Source organism: Pelodiscus sinensis, chromosome Z (genome assembly GCF_052426305.1).
Source record: "Pelodiscus sinensis isolate ZL-2025 chromosome Z, ASM5242630v1, whole genome shotgun sequence".
In the NCBI taxonomy this organism is placed as follows: Eukaryota; Metazoa; Chordata; order Testudines; family Trionychidae; genus Pelodiscus; species Pelodiscus sinensis.
In genome coordinates, this window is record NC_143085.1 from 3,655,592 (window position 1) to 3,669,083 (window position 13,492).

At 40.6% G+C, this 13,492-nt stretch overlaps 1 protein-coding gene across 5 annotated transcripts in view; it reads left to right on the forward strand.

Annotated features, from left to right (window-relative positions):
- The window catches only part of CABIN1 (calcineurin binding protein 1), a 257,070-nt gene that overhangs the window by 91,339 nt on the left and 152,239 nt on the right, over positions 1-13,492 (forward strand). For all 5 annotated transcript variants that reach the window (XM_089775176.1, XM_075897954.2, XM_075897952.2 and 2 more), the window contains exons 27-28: positions 4,722-4,904; positions 10,544-10,875. In XM_089775176.1, the coding sequence (XP_089631302.1) occupies positions 4,722-4,904; positions 10,544-10,875 (515 nt within the window). The remainder of the gene's footprint in view (positions 1-4,721; positions 4,905-10,543; positions 10,876-13,492) is intronic.

Here is a 13,492-nt window from a genome sequence, read left to right on the forward strand (position 1 = left end):
CCTCCTGCCAGGGGACTGCTTAGAACAGTGACTGGGCAGCCTATAGTAGTGAGAGGGCCACATGAGTGGCCACCCTTCATTTTAGTGGGCTACCAGATGTTGTAATCAAAATAGCCTCCTGGGATAGAGCAGTTCTGCTAATGGTGCTTGCATACCTAAAATTTGCACCGTGTGCTTATTGAACTATGCCCTTGCTTTACGGGCCTGTCACTTTAGTAATAACAGTTGGAAAAAAATTGTGGATGGAAATCAGTGGAATCTGGCAACTCTGCACGTGGGTAACAGTAAACAAAATGTCTCATGGACAACACACAAAATCTGTGGCCTGTGGGCCTCCGATTAACCACCACTGACTTATTTACCTAATATGGAAGGGACATTAGCAAGCATTCTAAGGAGACAGTTATCTAGGGATCTCCAAAGGCTCTCCCCTTCAGACACTGTAGAGAGAAAGACTTCTGGCACCAGTGCATGTGGTGAGCACAAACACTTGATGTGGAATGGATCTGAGCACCACATCTTGAAGAACACCAGTTATGGAAAGAGGTAACTGTCTTTTCCTCCTTCAAATCCACTATAAAGTGCAGTGCTACTGAAATAGTGACTGTAAAAATATACCTTTTTGCTCAGCAGATCTTCACCATTTGTGTAATCAGTCGTGTACTGAATTTAGTGCCAACGGTTAATTTTTTCTAAAGTACTGTTGACTTAGGCACATGAGTTCCATTGATTTTTTTTTCTTGTTGACTTCTAACATTAGGAAATTTTACCCTATATGTTTTTGTCTTTTACTACTGTTAGCACCACAGCGGCAAGAAAGCTATTAGAGTGAGTTGGATTCCATACCTTCGCATGCTCTTGAACAAATTGATTCCTTCCTTTCAGTTACACCTGTGCAAACGCATTAAACGCATTTGGTGTGACTCTCTGCTATGTCTGTTGGAGGCACAGCATAGAACTCAAGCTTGGAAGAGGGAAGGTAAATGTGACTTTACACTAACTTTTCATCCCCCAATTCTGGGCTGCCAAGAGGACTATAATGGTTCTGTAGGATAATGTAGGGATTCCCAGGGTTACTTTAAAATCCCCATAATTACTCCAACCTCAGCATACTTCCTTCTCTTAGCATTGCAATAGGGCATACACAATTGTATGTACATTGACTGTAGCAAAGGAGAGACTCTCACACTGAGTTTGTGCAGGTGTTGCTGAAAGTATAATTTGGAGTTCTATATGTCATGAGGGTTTAATTTGAGACCTTCACAGCTGGCGCTGGTGGATGAAATAGAAAGAACATAGCTTGATTCTCAGATTCTAGGCTGAGTTTGTGGAACTGGCAGACAGAAAGCATCCCTTTGCTTGTAAACTGAGCACATTTGATATAGAAGTAATTGAAACAATACGCACACTTCCCTTTTCTAAACTACTATGTCTTACCTTTTTTTCCCCTTAGTTTATAAACTTTTTTTGGGTGGGGGTACGGGAAACCCCTAGCTCTTGTTCCCATAGTTGTTTGCAGTGCTGATTGAAATTGTTTCCTGTTTAGGAACTTCTTCAGACAGTCTGAATCTTGACACACTAAGACATATTTTAATGTATTTTTAGCAGAGAATATCTCCAGTGTATGGATATTAGCACTTCCCAGCCTCAGAATTACTATTAGTTGAATCCTAATAACCTCAGACTCTCATTTTACAATTTTATGGTGACTTTCAATTGAGGGTGGAATGCATTGAATATATAAAATATTTTCATTTCTATTTCATAGTAACACACACCACAGTGTAACAGATCAATGGTCAGAGCAGGTGAAATAAAATAGTTATGTTTATGTGCCTTGCACATAGTAATTAACACGTAGCAACTTAAGAAAGTGTTCCTTTGACCTTTTCTTCTATGGTTGTTTTGGAACCCATGAAAAAAGGAAATAAGATACTACATTTACCTATGACATCTTTTTAGAAGTCTTGATTTATTTTAATATTAAAAAAATCAAATGCTAATCTTTTTTAAAATGTCTGTGAAATGTACACTGAAAATATGGTAGTTGACTCAGAAGAAATAATTAAAAACGTCTTTGATACAATAGCACAAAACGTCCACTCCCAAGCGTATCCTGGCCTGCCTTTTGAAAAATGTTATGTTGTTGCAGCCCACCGTCTCAGCTCTACCAGCAGAAGTCATATTGAGAGGCACTGTGGAGATAAGACATTGATGAACAGTTGCATTTTTATCATTATGTTGTATGTGCAATGCAGGATTAGATGATATGGTTTACATATTGGGTATTTGGCTAGGGTACAGGAAAGAGGCTCATATATACCTACTTTTTTAGTAAAAACTTCAAGCTGAGATTGCTCATTAGGATTTAAAAAGGAAGACTTCATGTTTGCTCCCTTGGAATGAACAACCTCATTGATATGCTGGTATTTGAAATATAACCTGCTAGTTCAGTGTTTATAATTATGAGCATAATTTTTTATTCTGAGAAGTTAGTATAATTTCCTAGTAATTGATGTAGCTTTCACAAACTTACTGTATACCAGACATTCTTGATTCCCATTCCAGCATTTTGACTTTTCTTCTGTTACAGCTTATACATGAAAAGTAACTTCAATGCTTATGGGAAAATGAAACATATATAGTCTTGCAACTGCCATATTTTTGCATCCGCACACCCTTTCCTAAACTGCTAGGCCATGTCTTCTTCAACCTATAGCCTGTTCCTGAAGTAGATGCACAAGTTTCTCCCATTTTAAAAACATGTTAGATGAATTTCTGTAAAGGTTGCATGTGTTGATTGTCTGTAGTAGGGATTTTGTTGGTGGAGCTGTCATTCAACAAGTCTTTCAGGGTGTTACAGAACTGCTAAGAACCACTTTAGATCACAAACATATCCTTTATTTTTTTCCCTCAAAACTTTACAATCTGTTTCTGAACCTTAGAAGTTTAAAACATTTTTTTCCTGATACTGACAGGCAGTCAGCTATAGCCACATATACCAAAGAATATTCTTAAACCTCTGCGAATGAGTCATGAAAACTTGACTGATCCATTCAGAATCTTTCTTCTCCTATTCTTTGGTAGTTATATGATTTCTATATAAAGTCTGTTATCTGTAAAACTTGCCATTAGGAATCAGGAAACACTCCCCCCTCCCCGCCATTCCCTTTTCCAGTTCACTGGATAGACAGATTTTCTTGTGTCAAATAAAAACCGTATAGGTTGCATCAAATTGCATTTTAATCTTTTTGGAATCAAAACAAATAATACCTGCACTATAAATTGAGGTCTGAGGATCGTAAGTTGAGCCAATCCTTTTTCTAGAAAAGGGACTAAATTCATCCATGAGTTTTAGATACAGAGAAGGTTCTGTCTACTAGGATTTCACATCAGACATTGGATTTTGCTAGTGGAAAATTATGGAAAAATATTTTTTTCTCTCATCCAAGGAAGAAAGCGTGTATCTTTTTCTGTAGTTGTATTGGCGTGTGAGCCTATATGTGAATGGGCTGTCCCAGTTCCAGTTATGAAGTTATGCTGTTAAGTAGTCTCTTATTAACCCTGACATAGTGCCCACGAGTATATTAGACTGATTTCAGATGTATCTGAGCAGTTTTCACTTGTTCCTTTATTCTAGGGTGTAGTTTTTATCTCTCTGTAATCACAGCCTTGTATAATTGTTTTCTATGCTGAAACATGTATGGCTGAAAAGGCTAACAGCCCCTCCAAACTGTAAAGTAGTTAGTAGGTGTAATATATGAATCAGCTGTCCCCACCTAGAGTGAATCACTTCTCTCACCCTTCTATTTAAGCCAGTGCTTAAATTGGCAGTTCATAACCCTGGCACCTCTGGGCTTGCCACATCAGTTATGAAAGTTAAAAAAAAAATTGCTTGAGCCCCAGCACCGAATTGCAAATTAACTTACAAATTAAGTGCTGCTGCTAGCTTAAAGTCTAAGAATCTCAGTTTCTCTCTTAAACCTAAATCTTAGCAAGATGCTAAGCAGATTAACCATTCATTAGACGGTATGAAACTTTAGTCAGGTGAATGATGTTAATGATTATTCTGTTAAGTCTTTTGCATCTCTAATTATGTTCTTGTATCTTTTGCTAGGAACTGTTACCAAAAATTCTTAGAAAACTTGAATGCTCATGGTCTTCCCTGAACAAATGAATTCTAGTGCTTTCAGATTTTTACTTAGTGTACCATTTATCCGGTCTACCTTTTGAGATGCCACAAGTGGCGCAGTAAAAATGCTATCATGTTATGGGTATAAAATGTTGGCTACATTTGATCCCAACGTTGATTGCTTATGAGGGTTTCACACCATCTCCATTTTACAAAGTTTCTAACTTGATTAGATATCCCAGAAAATCATTAGAAAAAATGAAGTCTGCATGAATATTTAGCAACCCCGTGTGAAAAAAACAATTAAATTTTCAATTCTTGGAACAAACAGGTGAGGAGAGGAATATGGCAATAAACTGAAACAGACAGATTACAAGAAAATACATACACTTACCTTTTAGACAATAGGCGCATTGGTTGGCATAACAATAGAGAAAGCTTTGTAGAATGACTACAGTCATTATGCTACATAGATTGAGAAGAAAACACTATCTTATGATTTAAGATAGAAGACTGTTTGGTCCTAATGTCTCCTGTAATGAGGATGAAGTAGCACTTTCATTCTTTACCTGATTCTCATTTTTTGCAGAAAGGAGTCAGGATAGCACAGCAGTGGTGCTTTCTGATTCCAACTCCACACAGGACATCTTTAATGAACCTGCCAGTTCTCAAGACAGTTTAAGGAAGCCTTACTCAGAGAAGAGGATTTCCACTTCCTGTTCAGATGTTATGGCATCCTGCAAAGAGATCCTAGGATCTGAAGAAGAAAGAGGTACAGTTATGTAACTCACAGCGGCTTGTGTGATGACATTAAAATGTCTTGTCCAGCATGCAGAAATAATGGACAGATGTTGAACTATGCTTGAATTTTTATTGAACTCAAGTTGGATATGGGGTGCGTGTATGTGTGTGTGTGTGCATGTGTGTGTGTGTGTGTGTATATATGTATATAGAGAGAGAGAGAATTTGTGTTTTAAAAAAACGTTTATATACAAACTTTGTTTAAACTTTGTTTATATCAACCATGTGGTAGTTTCAGAGGGATAGCAACATTAGACTTTCAGCAAAAACAATAAAGAGTCCCATAGCACTTAAAGAATAACAAATTAATTTTGGGATTAGCTGGAGCCCACTTTGTCAGATGCACATAGTAGTGATACCACTGACATATGTGATTGAACCCTATCATAACCTGCAGAATCTTTTGGTAAATCAATTTTTATCATGTTCTTTTGACTGCCTTACCTGTTCTCTGGCTTCTACAAGTCCTGAGCATTTCAAGGAGTTGTTATTGTAAAACAATCTCTCAAAAAATGTTTTGTCTATTTTGCCCTTACTTAACTTCGACTAACAATAGATTACTATTCAATATCTTACAAATGATAAATACTGGAATTGAATACACACTGGAGAACGAGAAATCACCCTCTGTTATCCCTTTCCAGTGGAATACAGCAATTATTTGTATCTCCAGTAGATGACTTGATATCAGATTTTATGTATCAAAAAGTTTTTCAAAATAAAATTTAGGCTTTCTAAAATTGATTGGTTAGAGTTGGTTAGAATTTATCACGCTGTATGAAGCCAGTATATGATGAACTTGATAAGGGTGCTGGGCTTTACAAGCAGCGGGATATGAAATCAAAACCAAAACATTTGTTTAAAACTCTCTAAAAGTGAACTTTTTTCATGTACAAGGTGAAGGTGTAGCATAATTATTATTGATGAGTAATTTGTTCATCTTTGTGAGTAATACTACTATCCAAACTTAGGCTAATGACATTTTCCTATCATATCACAGTATGTTAAGTCCCTCCTTCCATAATATTATACCTCTGTCAATTTTATGGAGCCACAAAATTTGATTCATAGCTGGTCCTGATCCATTTCTTTATTCTTCTTGGAGAGATATGTATAGTAAACAGTTATTCTTCTTCATGTGCATATTTATGTCCATTTCAGTATATGCATGTGCTCTGCATGCATGATCATTGGAAGATTTTTCCCTAATGGTATCTGTTGAGTCAGCTGTGGAGCCCTCTGGAGTGGGGCCTTCCTGGTGACGTATATAAGTTCTTGTTGATCCGCCACCTGCTCATTTCCTTCTTACCACCAGTGATGCATGTTGAAGCAACTGATCTTTTGCTTTACAAGGCATCCCTAGTTTTTCTCTGTATAAAGTTCTTATCTCATTTTAGTAATAGTGTATTTAGCCTTTCATAATGTGACAAAGTTTCCAGGCAGTTGTTGTATGCCTCAGAGGCTTGTGGTGACCCTTTGCTTCCTCTTACTTCTTTTAGAGGTCAGGGTCACAGCTTACTTAACCATCCTCATTATAGGCAGAGTCAAAGGTTTGGGATAAAACCCTCCGTAATCCTATCCTCCCTTTTGAGATTACTTTTTAGTGGTCTGGGGAACTTTTGAGTGGAACCTGGGCCCTGCCACTACTCTGGGTTCTAGCCTAGGGACCTTAAGTAGCAACTGACAGGGTTTTTCTTCTAGCCCCAATACAGCAGCTTTTTTCCCTGGGCCACTTCCCCACACGCTCCCATAGTATCTTCTCCCTAGTACCTGAGTGAATGTTTCCTGCTTCAGCACAAACACACTTTCCTTTTTGCAGTCCTCACTCTCCAGCAACACACTTCCTCCTCAGTCCTTCACTCTTCTCCTTCCTGCTTCCTTACCTAAGGGAAAACCTTTTAAAGTAGCCCAGAAGGCCTTAATTGGCTATAGTGCCTGATTAGCCTGCTGCTTCAGGTCATGTGCTCCAGCCCCTTAAACATTTTGATTGCCCCATGCTGGACCCTCTCCAGTGCTTCCATATCCCTTCTGTAATGGGGGTCAGGGAGCATGAAAACTCCCTGGCTAAATCAGCTTGAACTGTAGTGTTTTATTCAGTTAGAGAAGACCTTTTGGGCAGTTGGAAGCCCCAAAAATGTATTCCTCAAACAAGTCCCAGTCCCACTGAGGTCAACTCCTTTTTTGCATCTGAAACACCAGAGGCTGGCTGATCCAACTTTTGTCCATCTCCACCTTCTACCCAGATATGGGAGGCAGATCTTTCTTCAGCAACTCCATGATGGGGCACTTTCTTGCGGTTTTGAATAGACCTCAGGTTAGACACCTTATCCCACAATGGTACCTTAACCTGGCCCTTTCTAAACTCACGGGACTCCCTTCCCCTTCGAACCCCTACCAACCTGCCCCTTATCTTACCTCTCCTGGAAGGTCGCCTTTTTGGTGGCTATTGTCAGCCAGACTGGTCTCATAGCTCTGAGCCCTCACCTCTGAACCCCCAAATGTAGTCTTTTATAAGGCCAAAGTATAACTATGTCCACATCCAGCATTCCTGCCTAAGGTAGGCATTTTCATGTGAGTCAGGACATCTTTTTGCCAGTTTTCTTTCCAAACCCCATGCTAGCAATAAGGAGGGAGCTCTCCATTCCCTGGATGTAAGGTGTGCCTGAGCTTTCTACATTGAATGCACAAAGCCGTTTTGTGAGTCATCACAGCTCTTTATTGCAATAGCTGAGAAAATGAAAGAGCTTTCCATCCCTTCCTAGTGTATTTCATCGTGGATCACCTCCTGTATTAGGGCCTGCTACAGTTGGCTAAGGTGCCAGCTCTATCATAGAGACTTCATGCCACAAAAGTACAGGCATCTGCTGCAGCATTCCTGGCACATATGGACGTTCCGGCGTCCTCCATTCACATCTTCACATCACACTATGCCATTATCCAACAGACAAGGGATGATGCAGCTTGTGGAAGGGTGGTTGTGCAGTCAGTGACCCCTCCTACATAGAAAATGCATAGGAGTCACCTATTGGACTAGACATGAGCAAGCACTCAAAGAAGAAAGCACAGTAGCTTACCTCTTATATAACTGTTGTTCTTTGAGATGTATTGCTCATATGCATTCCAAATCTCACCCACCTCCCCTGTGTCAGAATAGTCCAGCAAGAAGGGACTGAATAGGCATCATCACCATGAAGGCACTATTCAGGGAGTTCCACAGCCAATCTGGCAGGTACTGCTAGAGAAAAACCTCCCAACAATTGTGCATGCAGTTTGTGAACACCTATGTGAATGGACGTGAGCAGCTCATCTTGAAGACCAACAGTTATAAGAAGTAGGAAACTGGTTTTTTCAACATTGTCTCATTGACATTTTGACTTGTTTCCTTCTTTTGAATTATGCTTTTTCTTAAAGTTTGTCCAAACTAGGGAACCATGCACCAGAGTGTCTATACCAATAAAGTCACTCAAGTGCAAACCATCAAAACTGTACTTGTGCTAGTATGTGACCAATTCCAATAACCTGCGATGGTAGTCACCATCTTACAGCACTAAAGTGTATCTGTATTTTAGGTGTGTAGCAGCATAGCCACATCGATGCAAAATACCTAGTATACACCGAGCTTTATATAAATCGTATTTGGGAGGGATTGGTAGGTAATGAGATACAAAGCTTTTTATTTATCACTCAATGACAATGTGCCAAGCAATAGTCACTTAAAAGTCTTTGCAATCAGATGGTAGTTTGGGCACCTTTGTTAAATTGGGTATCACATTATTTGCATCTGCTGTAACAAATGTGTCTGGAAAAATGCCTTTCTAAGCCAGCTATAAATATAGGATTGCTACTAACACATTATAATATATTTATATGATATAATGTGCATATTTTATATTTGTTGTATGGCAAAGATTGAAATGTTTTAGTCTGAGAAGAGACTGACAGCTGTGTCATTTAGCCCTCTGAAAATTAATAGCGTGCAATTAAGGTATATGTTATATAAATGTAAATTAATATAAGATTTGAGAGCTTCATTTTCCAAGGTATTTCCAAGTTATATAATATGACCTAGTATAACAGGTGGTATGTGTGTTTTATACTTACACTTCTAATTATACCATCCACTTAAAAAAATCCACCACATTTTTTGTATAATTGATTATTTGAATTAGCTTTCTTACAATTAATTTTAAAAAGCCTATTTTTAGGGAAGGGATATAAACTTTTGACATATAATATACTTAAAATGTTAAGGCACCCAGATGCTAGGAAGATAAATGCAAAATGTTATCAGCTAGATATGTAAAAGGGGTTTGCTCATGTTAATTTTGACAGCTTTTTTTTCCTCTCCTACTGGGATGATTAGGGCATTGGAATGACTGAAACTTTTGAGTTGAGAATTATTAAAACATTCTGAAAGAGCGTATGAATATACTCTAGCTTGAAAAATCTGTAATAGTTTTAAAGTTAAATATTTAAGATAGTCTTTCTCAAACTTAGGATGGCTCGACACATCAAGTGTGCTAGCAGTTCTATGCCAGAAGGTGGTGATTGTAAAATATTTAACCCTTTAAAAATGAAATTGAAATATTTTCTACAGTCTCCAGAAGCTTCCAAAAAACCCAAAGTACATTCTGCTGGGATGCTCTGTCCATTTCTAGTGTCAGCACATTGAAAAATTGGAGAGATTCATACAAGATCTTCAGGAATGATTCATGGTGTGGAAAACACACCTAAAAGAGACTTAAAGTCTGTTTTTTCAGCTTATTAAAGAGAAGGTTAAGAGGCAATTTGATCTTGGACAATAAATAGCTATATCTAGTGAGCATATCATGTATAAGACAGCTTAATAGTCTAATAGACAAGATATAACAAGATTCAATGGTTGAAAACTGAAGCTTGAAAAAATTTTAGTTAGCAATAGGTTGCAATTTTTTAACAGTGAAGATAATTGACCTTTGCAATAAGTGACAAGGACTTTGTAAATTCAGCATTACCTGGAATAGTTAAATGAAACTTTTGCTCTTCTAAAAGAGATGGGCAGATTGAACCACAAGTTGTTAGACTCAGTGGAGAAATTACTGGATGGAATTCTGTGGTCTCTGTATTATTTAGGAAGTCAGATTAGGTGATCATCATTGTTCCTTTCACCCCTAAAATCTGTGACTCTAAAATTGCCTTTCTTTTGATTTTTACACACACACACACACACACACACACACACACACACACACACACACACACACACCACACACACACACACACACACACACACACACACACACACACACACACACACACACACATCCCCCAACAAATAATACAATCTACTCACCACGGGCAAGTAGATTGTAATCTGGAAAAGCCAGGTTCTGGCGAGCGGGGCTCGCTGCAGTTCGGTGAACCCTGTTTGTGTGTATATATGTATATTTATTTATTTTGCTAGGAGCTGAAAGTGTCTTGTTCACTTAACATCAAGAGAGGTCAAATGTATATTGGGATGTTTCTGAAATTATTTGGAATGTAGTTTAATGGAGAAAAGGAATTAAATTTTTTAGTACATGTCGATTCTAAAACACAAATGCTAAGTCTTTGTTCATTTGCTACCTGTAGGAAAGTCAGAAGAACCCTTGGAGAACTCTGAATCTTATCATGCAGCTGAACATAGTGTCCAGAAAGTTATTTTAGATGTTCAAGCATCATCTGGCATCCCTTTCAAGGCTACAGTCCCCCCACCTTCACAGTGGGACTGTAAGAAGAAAGCTGAATCTTGTGGAGATGCATCAGAGTTTCCCCAGTGTCTTCCAGCAGATCTTGAAGAGCAGCGTAAATTCCTGACAGAACAGTGTATCTCCTCCTTCCGTTTGTGTCTGAGCCGTTTCCCCCAGCACTATAAGAGCCTCTACAGGCTGGCCTTTTTGTATACGTACAGCAAAACACACAAGGTAAGGCATAGCACTGACAGAATAACCGTCCAGCTATGTTTAAAACTAAAGTAGGTGACCATGAGATACATTCCAGCTTTTATTGACTTGAAGGAATGAATATCCAAGTTATCTCATTATTAAACTACTGCAAAGTGAGGTATTTTCAATCTACTGTAGTTTGGGTTCCCAGTATGTATTGGGAAGTATTACCCTTCCCCACAACTCTCTCTAATCCTTATTCTTCTTCAGGTGATGTCCCCATGGGTGCGCCACGTCAGGTGTAGTAATATCCCAGAGCCACAGAGCAGAGCTTTTTCCAGAAGTACCTGAGAGCCATGCATGCGTGAGGAGAGCCTCGAGCTGTGTTCTGCTTGGTGCCTCGCGCACGGCTCCCTCATCCCCTTCAGTTCCCCTTCTCCTGTCCTCGGCCTCTGACTGAGTTCTTCGTTCTCCTCAGCTTCTCCTCAGGGAGAGTGGGAAAACCTCCTTGTTTTGCTCTCCCTATCTCCTCTCACCTGTCTTCTCATTTGGTTTCATCCTGGGCGGGGGCGGGGGGAGAGAAAAGATTTTTTTCAGTCAGCTTCTCTCAGAGTACCGGCTTTGGCGGGTGCCCGCCTGCGAGCAACTGCTAACTTAACTGCATCCTTCCCTCAGCTTCCCTCTCCCTTTACAAAAAAGGAAAAGAACCCACTCCTCAGGCTCCCAGTCAACAAAACAGCAGGTTTGAGCGTTTGGTCAAGGGTCTGCCCGACCTCCCACTTTGACCGCTGCCAACAAGCCAGTACCATCTCTTCACCAGCAGACTCCATCCCTTTTACCATCAGTGGGTAGTCATAACATCAGATCAATGGGTCTTGGAGATCAACCGTACAGGATATGCCATTCCCTTTACAGCGCTTCCCCCTGCCCACCTCCCCTCCCTGTCCCTCTTCAGGGACCCCTCTCACGAGATGCTCCTCAAATAGGAAATCAATCACTTTCTCCACTTGGGAGCGATAGAGGAGGTTCCTTTCGAGGGAGAGGAGTCTACTCCAAATATTTCCTGACACAGAAGCGCACAGGGGGATGGAGACCCATACTAGATCTGCACAAGTTAAATAAGTATCTGTGGAAACAGTGCTTCAGAATGGTAACACTGGAATCGATTATACCAGCTTTGGATGAAGGGGATTGGTTCACAGCCCTCGACCTTCAGGATGCATACTTTCACATCTCCATACACCCATCACACAGGCACTACCTCTGATTTATTACTGGTCATGACCATTACCAGTGCAGAGTACTTCCCTTTGGACTATCTTCGGCTCTCAGAGTCTTCTCAAAGGTCCTGGCCGTGGTTACAGCCTATCTCCAATGGTAGGACGTTGTCATCTTTCCATACTGAGATGACTATCTTATAAAAGGTCGATCTCAGGTGGAGACTGCCGACATGATTGCCAATACCAGGCAGATCTTCATCTGTCTCAGTCTTCTAATAAACAAGCAGAAATCTACCCTGCTACCCACTCAGGGCATAGAATTTATTGGGGCTTGCCTCGATTCGTTGACACCTAGCACTTATCTTCCCCAACACTGATTCTCAGCACTACGTGATTGTTTTGCTGATCACCCCTACCACTATGGTTCTGAGCTGCCTACAAGCGAAGAGACACGTGGCGGCTACCATCTATGTCGTACAATATGCTCAACTCCACTTCTGAGCCCTACAGCACTGGCTAGCGTCTGTTTACAGACCAGGCCTCCACTCCCTACACATACAGATCGTGCTTCCCGAGAGGGTGCTGGACTCACTTACGTGGTGGACAATTCCCACCAACATCCTAACGGGCATTCCCTTCCACCAGCCCAAATCTTCCAGACAGATCATGACACATGCCTCTCTTGGCTGGGGCGTGCATCTACTTTATCACACAGTTCAGGGCAGGTGTCGACATACGAATCCTGGCTGTATATCAACCTCCTCGAGCTCAGAGCCATGAGGAATGCCTGCAACCATTTTCTCCCGCTCATTATCAACCAGGCTGTTCACATACTCACCAACAACATGACAACCATGTTTTACATAGACAGACATGGGGGAGCTTGCTCCCCATCACTGTGCGTCTAAGCCATCTGCCTCTGGAATTGGTGCATCCAGCCTGGCATCACTCTGAAGACTTCATTCTTACCCGAATAAACAATGTTTGGGCAGACGCCCTGAGTAGAAATTTCAGCTCCAACCACGAATGGGAATTATATCCAGCCATACTCACCTCTGTCTTCCACAGCTGGGGAGTCCCGACTTTAGACCCCTGTGCAACTCCCAAGTGTCCCCAGTTTTGCTTGAGAGCCGGCCTAGACACGGGATCTCACGGTGATGCCTTCCTCATCCGTTGGGACGAACCACTACACTATGCCTTCCTGCCAATCCCACTCATAGCCCCAGTGCTACACAAGATCCAGATGGACGGGGCTCTGGTTATACTAATGGCACCATCCTGGACCAGACAGACCAGTTTCCCATTTCTACACATGATGTCCATAGCCACGCCATATCCTCTCCCACTCCAGCATGACATTCTGTCTCAGGACAGGGGGAGATTACTTCACCCCCAGCCTCACACACTCCACCTACATGCGTGGCTCATCTCTGGTT